The 16,276-nt window shown below is 35.0% G+C and overlaps 1 protein-coding gene across 18 annotated transcripts in view; it reads right to left on the reverse strand.

Moving 5' to 3' along the window:
• CCDC7 (coiled-coil domain containing 7) overlaps positions 1 to 16,276 on the reverse strand; it is a 288,810-nt gene that overhangs the window by 38,974 nt on the left and 233,560 nt on the right. For 16 of the 18 annotated variants that reach the window (XM_082854543.1, XM_082854542.1, XM_082854544.1 and 13 more), the window contains 3 exons: positions 11,195 to 11,278; positions 7,227 to 7,310; positions 5,016 to 5,099 (listed from right to left, as the gene is read on the reverse strand). In XM_082854543.1, the coding sequence (XP_082710669.1) occupies positions 5,016 to 5,099; positions 7,227 to 7,310; positions 11,195 to 11,278 (252 nt within the window). The remainder of the gene's footprint in view (positions 1 to 5,015; positions 5,100 to 7,226; positions 7,311 to 11,194; positions 11,279 to 16,276) is intronic. The other 2 variants (XM_082854539.1, XM_082854547.1) reach the window with 1 other exon arrangement.

Here is a 16,276-nt window from a genome sequence, read left to right on the forward strand (position 1 = left end):
ACAAGAAAGCTTTGTCTGGTAAAGTATTCTTTTTAGGCAGCTTTTTTTTTCTTTCAACACTTTGAATATATCATCCTACTCTCTCCTGGCCTGCAGTGTTTTTGCAGAAAAAGCTTCTAATAGCTTGATAAGGATTCACTTGTATGAGAGAAATATTTTCCTCTTGCTACTTTAAAAATTCTATCTTTGGTTTTGATTTTAGACAGTTTTATTATAATATTTCATGGCAGATATTGTTGTGAATTGAAATTTGGGGGTGATTTATTAGCTTCATGACCTTGGACATTCAAATCCCTCCCTAGATTTGGGAAGTTCTCAGCCATTACTTCTTTAGATAAGTGTTCTGCTGCCTTCTCCTTATCTTCTCCTTCTGGGACTCCAATCATTTATATATTATTTAGCTTATTGTCTTATAGTTCACGGTTTTACTTCATTCTTTAAAAAATTTTTTTCTTTACTCTTCTTTGTATAATTCCAAAGGTACTGCCTTCTGCTTCACACATTCTCTCTTCTGCTTGATCCATTATGATGTTAATATTCTCTATTGCAGGGCTTCCCTGGTGGCACAGTGGTTGAGAGTCCGCCTGCTGATGCAGGGCACATGGGTTCGTGCCCCGGTCCGGGAAGATCCCACATGCCGCGGAGCGGCTGGGCCTGTGAGCCATGGCCGCTGAGCCTGCGCGTCCAGAGCCTGTGCTCCACAACGGGAGAGGCCATAACAGCGAGAGGCCCGTGTACCGCAAAAAAAAAAAAAAAAAAAAAAAAAAATTCTCTATTGCATTTTACATTTCATTCACTGTATTCTTCAGCCCCAGAATTTGATTCGATTTTAATGATTTCTACTCTCTGCTAAACTTCTCATTTTATTTATGCATTGTTTTCCTGCTTTTGTTGACCTGTCTTTCTGTGTTTTCCTGTAGCTCCCTAAGCTTCCCTAAAACAGCTATTTTGAATTCTTTATCAGTTAGATTGCAAACCTCCTTTTCTCTTGGGTTATTGGAAAATTATTGTATCTCGTTCATGGCATCATCATGTTTCCTTGATTTTTCATGTTCCTTGATGTTTGTACTGCTGTCATTGAATTTGAAGAAGCAGTCACCTCCTCCTTGCTTTACTGATGGCTTTTCAGAAATAAATCCTTTCTATCAGCCCTGCTGAGGATTCTGAGGCTTTCTTAGACCTTTCCTATGATTACATCTACTCTACATTTCTTGCTATCTTTTGTGGCAGAATTCCTAAGCTTGTATGCCTTCTTCCTATCCTGTAATGCCAGACTGGTTGCTGCCAGCTTCCATTTTGCCTTCCCTCTGGCAGTGTTGTATGTTCCATTTTGTGGTTTCTCCAAGGCCTTCAGATTTGGGCTTGCTTTCTGTGGGTGCTCACTAGCTGTCTGTGAAAGCTCATTTTTGCTGCCTTCGGGAACACACACAGGGAGCCAATCACAGGGTGAGGGTTTGTGGGTGAGGTGCATGGAGTGTTGGAAATGTGTATGGGCCAGTTTTAGGGGGTTCACAGGTGAGGTGTTCTCAGCAGCTGATGTGTGGGACTCCCAATGGAGTCCTTGACATGGTTAGCAGTAACCACATCTCTTTCATATATTCTATTCTGAGCCCTGGCTGCTGTTCTCTCAGCCACTCACCACTCCTAGTCATGCAGCTCATGACACAGTTCTCTGGATGGGACAAGAGAGAAATGGGTCTCTTGACAGTGTCCTGTACAGCTAGAGAAGCTGGGCAGTCACTCATGTTCTCACTTTGCCCCATGGGATAAATCATGGGAGGAGAAGGGCTCTTTTGGCACCGAGGTTTGCTGTCCTGGGGGAGGAGTGATGCAGGTAAACTGTTCTTACCCTCTTCAATGCCTCCAACTTTGGATTTTTTTTTTTATTCCAACAGTGTGCTGAAACTTTTCTGCTTTAACTCCTGGACTTCCACAAATGCTCTCTTGTCTGTGGGTGACTGTCAAGTTGATTTTCTTTGGGTGGAAGATGGTAGAAAACTCCTGTTCTATCTTGTTGATGTCACCACTGTAAAATTCCTTTTCTCTTGCCAAATATTCCAGAGGGAATTTCACTCATTGTCTTTAGTTCCCTGATTTGTCCAATTCTTTCAAAGTCATTTAGAGAGCTTTTTTCCTTCTGGTTGAGAAAGATTCTTTTGTAAAGAAAGGTTCTTCTTTTATAGCATTTTGATGGAGTAACATTTTTAGTATTTGCAAATGCACATGTACAAGAGCTCTTCCTACTCTTCGTGGGTAAATTAATTAGCAGCAAAACCCTCACTTTTTTTTTTTTTTTTAAACGGATACGGAGGGTGGCACACATGGCTTTTCTCTGATGGACAGTTTCCATTCTTAGCATCTTCCTTAATTTCAACCTGTATCCCAACCCTGTTTTACTTTAAAGCAGAATATTCACTTCTTTATTTGATCTGTACACTATATTTAGAAGGATGCATTTATAAGAATAGTTTTGGAGATCAGAGCTCTATGCATGAAACACTGGCTTCCCCTCACCCCATTCAATCAATGTTCATAAGATTTATTTTTCATATATCCTACTTATTATAAAAGTAATATGTGCTATTGTAGAACACTCCCATTTAAACAAAGATTATAAACCTCATCTTATTTTATCAGTGGCTAGAGATTAAACTGAAGCCACAGCCTGAGAGGCTGTTACTGAGAAAATAAAATATTGTTGACACAATTTACTCCAGAATCCATGACTCTAAGCTAGCCATTCATATTTGTCAAGAGTAAACTCTGGGGAGGATATTCAAATTACTAAAAATAAAAGCCTTAAGGCATGTTAGGGTAATGGGGTCATACTGTCATGTTTATGTTTATTCTTGATTTTATTTTCATGAAAGCATCAAGCCTAGATTGTTTGTATGAAAATATTTTGGTACAGCTTGGTATTCCAATTTAAATGTAATTTTGAATGCAGTAGTATAGGACACTAGCTATCCCAAATGACCTAATTCCAAGAACTAAAACGCTAGATTAAAAAATGTACTTTAAAAAGTATTGCTGAGATGGCATAAAAATATACTCTAGAGACCAAAAAGGAAGTAAAAGCAGTTAACTTGGGAATTTCTACTAAAAAGGAGTGTGTATGTGTGTGTGCGTGCACACACATTTTTTATAAATTTGACTGACCTGCAGTAATGTGGGTAGTAGGGAGGAAGACAAGGTGGGAAATTCCATAATGAAGAATAGTAAGAAATAAAGAGGGCACAATAAAATATTTTGCAATATATTTGTATAGAGCATCATTATATATTCTTTATGACTGCATGTGATAAAAGCTGAGAAGGGAGAGATTGGGATTGTAACATCATAGATAGGGAACCATTAGAATGTTGTGTATTTTATGTTAGTGTTACATATTTTCTGGGTGTTTAAAATATTTCATAAAGAGTAAAATTTTAAAAGCATACTACAAAAAGTATTCTAAGTAGTCAGATATTTATTTTATATTGGTATATCTCTTATTTTGATTGTCAAAGGGTGAAAAATTGATCACGTTTGTTGAGAATTTACTTGGTGCAACGTGCCGGTAAAAAAACTCTGTTTGATGTTGTGTGGACATATCTTTGTTTTTAAATAAATTCTCACATAAAGTAAAATTTAAAAAAAAAATCACATAGACACCATTACTATTTGCACTCTACTTCCCAAACTCCATGTATTAGCCTTTGTTTCTGCAGTTTGTCTTTCCACATTTGAGTGGTTACTTTTCTATCACTCCAATTTCTATAAACTAATTCTTCATTTTCTCTTCCTTTTCTTTGTTCTGTGTTCTTAGGTACCATCTTACTTAATTTTGACCTTTAATCTAACCACATTTTATCTTATTTCTATATTTGATCTGTACTCTCCTTTTAATATCTTTTCTCTTAGGAATTTATATTGCTAATATAAAATTTTCTTTAGAGCATTTAATTATAAACTCACCATTAATAAGTATAAATTAATTAACTTAGTTTTGTTGATAAAAGGCATGACATTTTAAATAGAATGGATGTAAATGAAAGCACTTTACTGCTGTGTCTAAGGCTGTTATTCAAAACTGACAAGGATTCCTATTAATAAGCAACACGGAAGCAAAAATTAATTGAAAGAACCTAACCGAAAATACTCTGAAAATTAAAGACATGGAAAAATGGCTTATCGTAATACACCAAATTTAACTGCTTGGTTCCAACAATTTCATTTTTACACCACCCAGCTTTTCCCCAGTTAAAAGCTGTTGGAGCAAGTAATATTTATTTGATTCATTTACAACACTATTTTTTTTACAGGAATAAAAGCGAGAATATAATAAAATAAAGCATTCAAAAGCAAAGTTTCAGAAATCTTGCCTTAAATTTCAGTGAAAACACAAATTTTGGTGCTTATATCTAAGGATTCAGTTACTTTCCAATGCTAGCTTTCAGCATCAATTCTGTAAAAAGTTCAAAACGACAGTATTTCTTGCAACAAAGAGAAATGTATCGAACCCTGTTACTCCAGGACTAAAGCAGTAATCTGTGAATAATGAAACTCAGCTAGAGAACTCCACTCTAGTAGAGATATAAATTTACATACCAACTTAATTATGTAGAGGAAATTGGTAATCAGTGAAATAACTATTATGTTCCTCTTCTTATACCACTCATCAACTAGCTTTTTTGCTTTTTCAATTTCAAAGCAATATTCCTTTCTAAGCCAGCAAGAAAGTGAGTAGAATCACAGTTATAAATACTTAAACCAAGCATATTCTAAGGTCATTAGAGCATTGGATTATATGGATTACTTTCCAAATGGATGAGATTACAACTGAAAAATATCCAGCTAAATTTCCATTGACAGTAAATACTAGAGTTTAACTAATTATAAGAGGAAATTCATGAAGATTACTGCCCATTAATACTAACATACAGTTACTGTTATCATTAATGATTCATAGTTAATTAAGTCCCAGAGAAGACATAAACCATAAATTATTAGACTTGGAAAATTCTTGTTCTTACCAGGGTGACTCTGATGATGTGTCTTGATTTCACCAACTGCTTTTTCTCTTCCAACAGTATCTCTCATGCGTTGTATATCAGTCTCTACGGATAGAAAACAAATTTCAAAACACATTGTAAGGTAACCATTAACACACATGTATGTGTGTCTTTGTGTCTGTGTGTAGTACTAACTTAATTAGTACTTGTATTACAGAAAAGAAATAATATAATGTCTGCACTGCACAATCATAAAACATTAGAATTTGAAGGGCTCTTAGCAATCATATAAGCCTCATGATATTGAAGCTTAGAGATGTTTTGTGATTTGATTGAGAACACACACCAAGATAATGCAAAACTGAGTACAAGCTGATGCCCCATAATTCCTTAACCAGTGCTTTTCATACACAATGCACTGTCCCATACAAACTTCAATCATCTTGGGGAGTTCGTGTAAATGATATAACTGCCAAGTTTACACTAAGAGGACACTCATACTGTTAAGGATATACCTATGAGTGGAACGTGGCATTTTTTCCCCACGGTCAAGAGACAAACCATGGTCCCACATTACGGAAAGTTACTACCAGGTAGAAATTCTTTGACTCTCTCAAGAATGTTTAATGCCATTTTTAAGGCTATGTAAATCAAGTAGACATCAAAGATGTAGAAGAGTAACAAGATATTCTGTAGTCTAAGAAAAACTGCCTATCAGATCCTCTTACTATGTACACCTTGTAGCTGGGGAGGGGGAAATGGGTAAATCTGAGGCAGTACCAGCATTGGGACTGCATCCCATCCCATCTGAGTTTTTATGTGATTTGGACATTTGGCGGGATTTAGAAAGTACTAACTAGGTCAAAGGAGAGAAATAACATTCATGTATTTTGTTTTAATACATGAAAGTTTAAAGAAAAATTCATATTGAAAGAGGGGTTAAGTAGGATTGCTGACTTGGGTCAAATTATGTGTCCAGTGTTTTATGAATGAAAGCTAGTTACAGAAGAGCATGCACCAGAGGTTGGAAACCTATCCTGAACCTGACACCATAAGGTGGATCTTACTTTGTTGTAATGGCTGAGACCAGAAGTAAGTGTTAAAGAGCCAATTGAGTAGATATAATTGAGGCTCTCTGGTTTTTCTCCAACTGGTATAGGTTAAGAATGACAGGCCCAGTTGAAAGAAGCATGTAAAGATGCTTATATAAGCAAGGAAGCATTAAGAAGAGCATTTGATAGCAGATAGAATTAAGGACGAGGGAAAAGGGAGTATGTGCTAGAGAAATCTGAAATCTAGTAAGAATCACAATTTCCCTCCTCACAATACCCTCCCACTGCTTAAATTATTTTTTAAGCCTACTCTTCCTGAAGTTCCTAGTATATGATCCACACTTTACTGTTTCTTTGCATGTCTCATATTTTTGGGGGGTTTATACTGGGCGTTCTAGACAATATCTTGTAAGAAATCTGGATACTGAGTTCTTCTCCCCTTTGGAGGCTTGCTGTTGCTGTTTGCCTGATTATTTATTTAGTGACTTGGCTGGAATATATTCTATTGTAGAGAAGTCTCCTTCTCTGCAGTGTGAATCTTCTAATGTTGCTCCTCTGGGGGCACAGACTTGGGCATGCAAACAGTCACCTTTGGGTGACACTTGTTTTTCCTGCTGACTGTCTCTTTCCCTTGTTTTTCTGTTAAGCTCTCTGCCTCCTTTAGTATCACACCAAAGATCAAGAAGCAGTGTGTCAAACACTGTAACACCAAGACAAGTGGCAGTAGTGTAAACTACAGACTATGTAACAAAACTAAACACCTCTACTTCACCTGAGATACTGAAAATGTGCCTGGTATTTCAATTATATAGAGGGAATTAGTAAGCAATGAAATCTCTCTTTTAATCCCATTCATAAGCTAGCCTTTCTGCTTTTGCAACTAGCCTGAAAAAGGAAGTGAGTAGCACTTAAAATGCTTCCATCAAGCATATTCCAAGCTCACTATACCACTGAAATTTTGAGGATCACTTTTTAAATGAAGGAGTTCTAAAATTCACAATATGTAAATCCATTGATAATAACTGTTGGAGTTCCACTAATTATAGGAGGGAATTTATGAAGACATTGCATCATGTAATAACAGCTTATAGGTACTGTAATCAGATTCAAACTTAAATAAACTTAAATAAACTCTAGATAAGATAAATAAGCCAGAACAGACTTGAAATATTGTTCTTACCAGGATAACTCTTGGATTGTGTCTTGATTTCACCCTTTATTATACCTTTTCCAACAGCATCTGGGAAGCGCTCTGTATCAGTGTCTATAGAAATAAACAGTTTCAAAACACTTTTGTAAGGTAAATATTAACATGTAGTTGTGTTTGTTTGTAATACTCCTTTAATTAGCATTATTTTATTATAGAAGAATTATAATGAAATGTCTTACTTTCAGAATCAGTACACGTTAGAATTGGAAGAGCCATTGGCAACCATATAAGCCTCATTATATTGTAGCTTAGAAATGGTTAGTGATTTGACCAAGACCACATAGTCAGGTAGCGATAAAACTGATCCATAAACTGATGCCACATTAATTCCTTAACTAGAACTTTTTCCATAAAATATGAAGTTTCTTGCAAATTTAAGTCATCCTATAGAGTTTATCTTAATAAATATAACTGTCTTGTGTACATTAAAAGCACATTCATATCATAAGGATATATCTGGTGAGGCCGGACATGACATTTTTTTCCCAGACCAAATTGCAAACAATGGGCATCACAGTCACAGAATGTTACTGTGAGGCAGAAATTCTTTGACTTGTCCAGGAATATTTTAATTCCTTTTTTAAAGGCCACGTAACTATATGTCAGTAGACATCAGTGATGGAGAAAAACAACAAGTAATTTGTAGACTGGGATAAAGTATCCTCTCAGGTTCTCTTAGCATGTAGACCTTCTATGTGGGGAGGAAGAAATGGGTAATTTGCAGGAATGTGAGCATTGGTATTGCACTCACTCCTTCCATTTGAGTCTTTATGTGATTTTCACTTTGTTGCTGGATTCAGAAATGATGATATAGGTCCAACGATAGAAAAAAAATTGAAATTTATTTTAAAAAATTTTATTTTGCAAAAGGAATACTTAGAATTGGTGACTCTGGGTCACCTGTTGTGTAAAATTTTGTGTGGGCAAAAATTGGTTCTAACACAGCATGTAAATGAAGTTGGAACCTGTCATATCCAGAATTTATAGACTGGAAGTCTTGCTTCGGAGAAATTGCTGAGCTCATGAATATTTCAAACACTCTCTATCACTGAGGCAGCACAAATTTATCACCACTGCAATCTAAACAAAGGTGAAGACCACATGGGGCATCACTACTAAAATCAAAGACACGTTGGATTGGGCAGAACAAGTTTTTAGTAATTAAGTTACAGCATTTGTGAAAGTAATGTCTGCTATAGCAACACATAACTGGAGAACATCAGCAGACAAACTTTAGCCCTCTGGTCTTTCTCCAACAGATATAATTAGAAGAACTCATTCATTTGATCTGAGAAAGCAAAGGAGCCTTAGGTGAGCAGGGAGGCAGTAAGAACAGCCCTTGAGGGCAGACTGAATTAAAAACTAGGAGCATAATAAATGATATGGGGTGGAGAAACCTAATCTATTAAGAGCCACAATTTTGCTCCTTCACAACATCCTCCCACTGCTTTTAAGTATTTAAAAAAAATCCTATCCTGCTTGGAGTTCACTAAACTATTTTTTAAAAAAACATTTAACATACTATACTATATGCCCATTTAAAATGTGTAATCAATGGTTATTAATATAGTCATAGAATGTGTAACAATCACCATAGTCAATTTTAGAATCAACCTCAGATTCATACTAATTAAATTCCAGGTAAATGCAGAAACATGACTGACACATAGTTTTATTCTCTTATCTCCATTTTTGTGCTACTGAATTACATGTTACACATATAAAATTAAAGACATTGTTAAAATTGTTCTTATAATTTCTTTATGAACCTTTATAACTTTTAAAGACGATGAGAGACAAAAAATTAGAGCAAGTTTGGTATATATTTACACTGTTTGTTATATCAGCATTCTTATTTACAATCTTTGGTTCTTTTCATTGGTTCCTATGGACTCAGGTTACCATCTGGTGTCATTTTCTTACTCAAATTCATCCTTGTTCACACCATCTTCTTTGCACAGCTCTTGTGAAATATATTATATATGTCTATATGTTAGAGGCCCAACAATACATTTTATACCTATTGTGTTATACAATTGCCTTTTAAATCAGTTAAGAGAAGAAAAGAGACAAATATGCATTTATATGGTCTTTTGCAATACTAGAATTATTCTAAGCCATGTTTTTTTGGTTATTTTTTGTTTCTTTTTTGTGTATTCAAATTACTGTGTGAGATCATTCACTTTCAGTGGGAAAAACTTCCTTTAGCATTTCTTGTAAAGTGCGTCTGCTAGCAGTAGATTCTCTGGAATTTTTTACTTGGGAATTTCACCATTTTTGAAAGATGGTTTGCCTGATATAAGTTTCTTGGTTGACAGATTTTTCTTTCATCATTTCAATATTCCATTCCACTGCCTCTGGTCTCCATAGCTTCTGTTGCTAAATGAAGGTTACTGGGATTCTGTTTTACACCATCAGTTGGTTTTCTCTTGTTGCTTTCAAGATTTTATCTTTGTCCTTGTCTCTCAACATTTTTACTATGATGGGTCTGGTTGCAGATTCTTTTCTGCTTATTCTATTTAAATTCACTGAGGTTGAATGTGTAGATTAATAATTTCATTGAATAGTTTTCACAATTTTCAGCCATCTTTTCAAATATTTTTACTGCTCCTTTCTCTCTCTGTTCTCCTAGTATTCCCATACCTTTAGTTTGCTGTTTCTTCCTTCAGACTAATCCAATCTCTTGAACCCCTTAGGCAATATTTTCATTTCATTACTGTACATTTCAACTGCAGAATTTGCTTTGGGTTCTTTTACATTAATTTTTATTTTTAGTTGATAATGTGTATTTGACAAAATATTTTCATGGTATCTTCTTTTTGTAAAAGTTTTTTTTTTTTTTGATGTGGACCATTTTTAAAGTCTTTACTGAATTTGTTACAATATTGCTTCTGTTTTATGTTTTGGTTTTTTGGCTGCAAGGCATGTGGGATCTTAGCTCCCCAACCAGGGATCGAACCCGCACCCCCTGCACTGGAAGGCGAAGTCTTAACCACTGGACCACCAGTGAAGACCCTTATTGTGTATCTGTTTTCCTTTAATTCTTTGAGCACATTTATAATAACTACTAGGTAGTCATTGTCTGCTAAGTCCAACATCTAGGATTCTCGCAAGCATATTTTGTTTCCTACTTTTTCCTGTGCTTGGGTCACAATTTACTATTTCCTTACATGTCTTAATTTTTTTTTTACTAATAACTGGACATTTAAGATAATATATCATAGCATCTTTGGACTCTGATCTCTGTTTCCCTTTCTGAGGCTTGTTGTTTAGTGTGCTTGCTTGCTTGTTGTGCACAGTGATTTCTCAGAGTTATCTTACTAACGTATCTTTCCCCTGAGGTGTGAAGCCTTGCACATTGCTCGCAGAGGACATATCCTTGGGCTTGCACACAGCTAGCTGCCTCTTGATGTTTGGGGTTTTAACAGGGCTCTGTTTGAATGTCTATTTCCCTTTTTTCTCTATTTAGGTGTCTTCTTTCAACATCACAGAAAACACCATAGAGAAATGTGTCTAGCACTGTTACTTCAGGTCTAATAAAGAGGGAATTGATAACCATCTGTTATATTCATCTATCACATTCCTTAACTAACCTTTCTACATTTGCAAATTCAGAACTGTCTATCTAAGCTGAAAATAGAAAGTGAATAGAATGTAATTGGGCATATTTATTTGTACCAAGCATATTCTAAGTTTATTAAAGGACTGGTTTTTATGGATTAGCTCTTAAACAAATGAGCTCTAAGACTAACAATATGTAGCTAGTTTTACATTGATATTCAATACAAAAATTCAACTAATTAAAGGAAGGAGTTCTTGAAAACTTTTGCCCATGTAATAATAAACCATAGATACTGATGTTATTCATGATTCTTAATTAAACTCCAGAGAAGATAAGGAAACCTGAAATCTTAGATTTGTAAAATTCTTGTCCTTACCAGGGAGATCCATTGATTGTATCTTGAATTGTCCCTTTATTACACCTCTTCTAGTTTTATCGGTCAAGCCTTTTACATTAGTCCCTGTAGAAACAACAAATTTCAAAACACTTTGCATGGTAACCATTTACATACAAACGTGTGTGTGTCTGCATGTGTGTGTGTGTCTGTGTGTGTGTAGCACTAACTTAATTAGCATTTATTACAGAAGATGAGTTTTGTTGAAATGTCTGGTTTGGAGAATCACAAAGCCTTAAATTAGAACAGATAAAGCAATTACATAAGTCACATTATATTGAAGTTTAGAGGTTCTTTAACCAGTACTTTTCTATAATTCCTTAACCAGTACTTAATTCCTTAACCAGTGCTTTTCAATATAATGCTATCTCTTACATAAGTGGAAATCATCCCAGAGAATTTATGATGGCAATATAATTTCCAGATTTATATTAAAAGAACACTTATTCTGCAAGGATGTACCCAATGAGGCAGAACTTAACATTTTTTTTTTTCCCAACAAGACAAGATGTAAACCATAGTCTTCTTAGTCACAGTAACTTACCATGAGCCAGAAATTCTCTAACTTACTGGACATTTTAATTCCCTTTTAGGCTATGTAACTGTAAACCATGTAGGTATCACTGATTTAAAGAGTAACGCGATATTCACTGAATTGAGAAAAAGTGTCTCTGAGATTCCTCGAGCATGTACACTTTATGTCTTGCAAGGAGGAAATGGTGAAATTTGTACCACAAGCAGGACTCTGATTGGATCCATTTCCATTTGAGCTTTTATGTGATCTAAATTTTTGCTATAATTAACAATGATTAACTATGTTCGATGACATGAAAAATACATGAAAGTTATTATAAAGGTATTCACACTGAGAAAGGGATAACTAGGACTGGGGACCTAAAGGGTACATCCTTGGGCATGCACACAGTTGCCTTTTGATGTTAGTGGTTTTAACAGGGCTCTGTTTGAATGCCTGTTTCCCTGGGTTAAAAGTTTAGTGAATGCACTACCAAACGTAAGGTAGATAGCTAGTGGGAAGCAGCCGCATAGCACAGGGAGAACAGATCGGTGCTTTGTGACTGCCTGGAGGGGTGGGATAGGGAGGGTGGGAGGGAGAGAGACGCAAGAGGGAAGAGATATGGGAACACATGTGTATATATAACTGATTCATTTTGTTGTAAAGCAGAAACTAACACACCATTGTAAAGCAATTATACTCCAATAAAGATGTTAAAAATAAATAAATAAATAAAAGAACAAGAATCCCCCCAAAAAAGTTTAGTGAATGAAGTTGGTTCTAGTAGAGCATGTAAATGGAGTTGGAAACCTGTCATGATCCTGACATTGTCTAGTAGAAGACTGCTTTGAAAAAAGGGCTGAGCCCATGAATAAATGTAAAAGGTCACACTATGATTTTGGCAGCCCAAATGTACCATACTGCATTCTTCACAGAGAGGATACCACCTGGGGCATCATTAACAAAATAAACAAAGATGCATCAGATTAGGCAGGCAAGTTTTCAATAAATAACATTTTGTGAAAGTAATAAAATCTATAGCCACACAAAATTAGGAAATATTAGCACATATATTTTAGCCACTCTGGTCTTTCTTCAACAGATATAACTAAGGTGAATGGAATCATTTGAATCAAGAAAGCAGAGGATCCTCAGATAAGCAGGGAGGTAATCAGAACAGCATTTGAGGGATGACTGGGTTAAGCACTAGGAATTAAAGGTATGCACTAGAGAAATCTTTAATCGAGTAAGAGTCACAATTTCCCTCCTTCACGGTATCCTCCCATTGCTTTAAATCTTTTAAAATCTCTTAATTTTTGTAGTTCACTAAGCTATTTTTAAAATATATAACATACCATAATATTCGTCCACTTAAAGTGTGTCCAAATCAATGGTTTCATTAAAAATTATATTCAGAGTTGTGTAACCATAACCACAATCAATTTTAGAGTCTACTTCAGATTTATATTATTAAATTCCAATTATATATAGAAATATTACTCCTATATAGCTCTGTTATCTCTTCCCCATTTTTGTGCTATTGTTATACGTATTATACCTTTAAATATAAAAGAGTTTGTAATAATTATTTCTTTATATAACTCTGTGCCCTTGAAAAAAGCTGACAGAAGAAAGAAGAGCAAGTATATATTTACAGTGTTTGTTATATTAACCTTCTTGTTTACAATTTCTGGTTCTCTTCATTTGTTCCTGTGGATTCAAGTTAACATCTGCTATCATTTTTTACTCAAATATATCACCATTCTCATACATCTCCTTTGCACAGGTACTACAGAATATATCACTTTTCCATATTTTTATAGGCCCGACAATACAATGATATACATATTGTTCTATACAATCACATTTTAAATCAATTAAGAGAAGAAAGGACACAAAATATGCATTCATATTGTCTTTTGAAGTACAGAATTCCTTTTATAAACTTTAATCTATTTACTTCTATTTTTTACATGAACTTGTTCATGCAGTAGCCATAAAGTACATTGGGAACATATATTTTGTTTCACAAAGAAGGAGAAAAAACTGAAAAAATATCATTGCTTATGGAAAGCTGCAAAAGGGAAGGAGAAAGCATGATGGAACAAAAGAGAATACAACCCAAGAGTCTTGCTCTTCAGACTATAGTTTAGGTTACTGTGTAAAAACAGTTTATACCTTGGCCATTAGGGCTGCTCTAATTACTTGGGGGTCTAGAACTTCAGAGCACTATTTTTGTTTCAGGTTTGTTTTCTGTTTCCCAAGTGAAACACCTTATTGTTTCTTATGATTATTAAAGTAATACATGGTTAACTTTTAAAATTCCACATATGAGTGAAATCATGTGGTACGTATTTGTCTTTCTCTGTCTGACTTATTTCACTTAGCGTAACACCATCAAGGGTATTACGGGTTCCTCCATGTTGTTGCATACCCAAGATTTCATCTTTTATGGAGAGTAGTATTCCATTGTATATACACATACCACATCTTTTTTACATTCTCACCAACAGTGTATTAAGGTTCCCTTTTCTCCACATCCTCTCCAACACTTTTTGTCTTTTTGATAATGGCTATTCTGACAAATGTTAGGTAGCATCTCTTCATAGTTTTGATTTGCGTTTCCTTAATAGTAATAGTGAACATCTTTTCTTGTGCCTGTTGGCCATCTGCATGTCTTCTTGGAAAAATTTCTGTTCAGCTCCTCTGCTCATTTTAATGGCATTGTTAGCTTTTTTGTTTTTGAATTGTATGAGTTCTTTATATATTTTGGATATTTATCCCTTGTCAGATATATCATTTGCAAATACATCTCCCATTTGTTAGGTTGTCTTTTCATTTTATTTATAGTTTCCTTGCTGTGCAGAAGCTTTTCAGTTTGATGCAACCCCATTTTTTCATTTTTGCTTTTGTTTCCCTTGCTTGAAGAGACACATAGATAGTGCTAAGACTGATGTCAAAGAGCATACTGCCCATGTTTTCGTCTAGAGATTATGGTTTCAGGTCTTACATTCAAGTCTTTAATTCATCTTGAGTTAATTTTTCTGTATGGTGTGAGATAGTAGTCTAGTTTCACTTTTTTTGCCATGTGGCTGTCCAGTATTCACAATATCATTTATTGAAGAGACTATCATTTCTCCATTGTAGGTTCTTTATTCCTTTGTCCTAAATTAATTGTCTATATATGCATAGGTTTATTTCTGGGCTCTCAGTTCTGCCTCATTGATCTTTATATCTGTTTTTCTGCCAACACCAGGCTGCTTTATATTACTATGGCTTTCTAATATAGTTTGAAACCAGGGAGTGTGATACTTCCAGCTTTGTTATTTTTTCTCAGGATTGCTTTGGCTATTTTGGAGGAGTCTTTTGTGGTTCCATAGAAATTTTAGAATTTTCTGCTCTGTGTCTGTGAAAAATGTCCTTGGGATTTTGATAGGGATTGCACTGAATCTGTGGATTGCTTTAAGTAATATGGACAGTTATTACAATGTTAATTCTTCTAATTCATGAGGATGGAATATCTTTCCATTGTTGGTGTCTTCTTCAATTTAACAATGTCTTATAGTTTTCAGTATAAGTCTTTTCACCTTCTTGGTTAAACTGATTCCTAGGCTTTTTCTGCCTTTTGTTGAGACTGTAAATGGGATTGTTTTTGTTAATATGTTTTTCTGCTAGCCCACTGTTAGCATATAGAAATGGAACAGATTTTTGTATACTGATTTTGTATCCTTTACTGTATTTGTTTATTATTTCCAATAGTTTTTTGGTGGAGTCTTTAGGGCTTTGTATATACAAAACCATGTCATGTGCAAATAGAGACAGTTCTACTTCTTCCTTTCCAATCTGGATGACTTTTATTTTTCTTGCCTAATTGCTCTGGCCAGCACTTCCAACACTATGTTGAATAAGAGGGGTGAGAGTGGCATCTTTGAATTGTTCTTGACCTTAGAGGCATAGCTCTCAATTTTTCACCACTGAGTATGACATTAGCTGTGGGTTTATCCTATATTATGTTGAGGTATGGCCATTCTATACTCACTTAATTGAGAAGTTTTATAATAAATGGATGTTGAATTTTGTCAAATGTTCTTTCTGCATCTATTGAGATGATCATGTGGTTTTTATTCTTTATTTTGTTAATGTGGTGTATCACACTGATTGATTTGTGGGTGTTGAACCATCCTTGCATCCCTGGAATAAATCACACTTGTATGACCCTTTGATGTATTGTTGAATTTGGCTTGCCAATATTTTGTTGAGGATTTTTGCATCCATCTTCATCAGAGATATTGGCCTATAATGTCCTTTGTGTGTATGTCTGTGTCTGTGTGTGTGTTGTATTTTTCTGGTTTTGGTATCAAGGTGATGTTGACCTCATAAAATGAGTTTGGAAGTGTTACCTCCTCTTCAATTTTTTCAAATAGTTTTAGAAGGATTGGGTATTAAATCTTTGAATGTTTGGTAGAATTCACTTGTGAAGCAGTCTGTTCCTGGACTTTTGTTTTTTGGGAGGTTTTTAATTACTGTTTCAATCTCTGTACTAGTGACTG

Source organism: Leucopleurus acutus (assembly GCF_964270905.1).
Source record: "Leucopleurus acutus genome assembly, chromosome: 1".
NCBI lineage: Eukaryota > Metazoa > Chordata > Mammalia > Artiodactyla > Delphinidae > Leucopleurus > Leucopleurus acutus.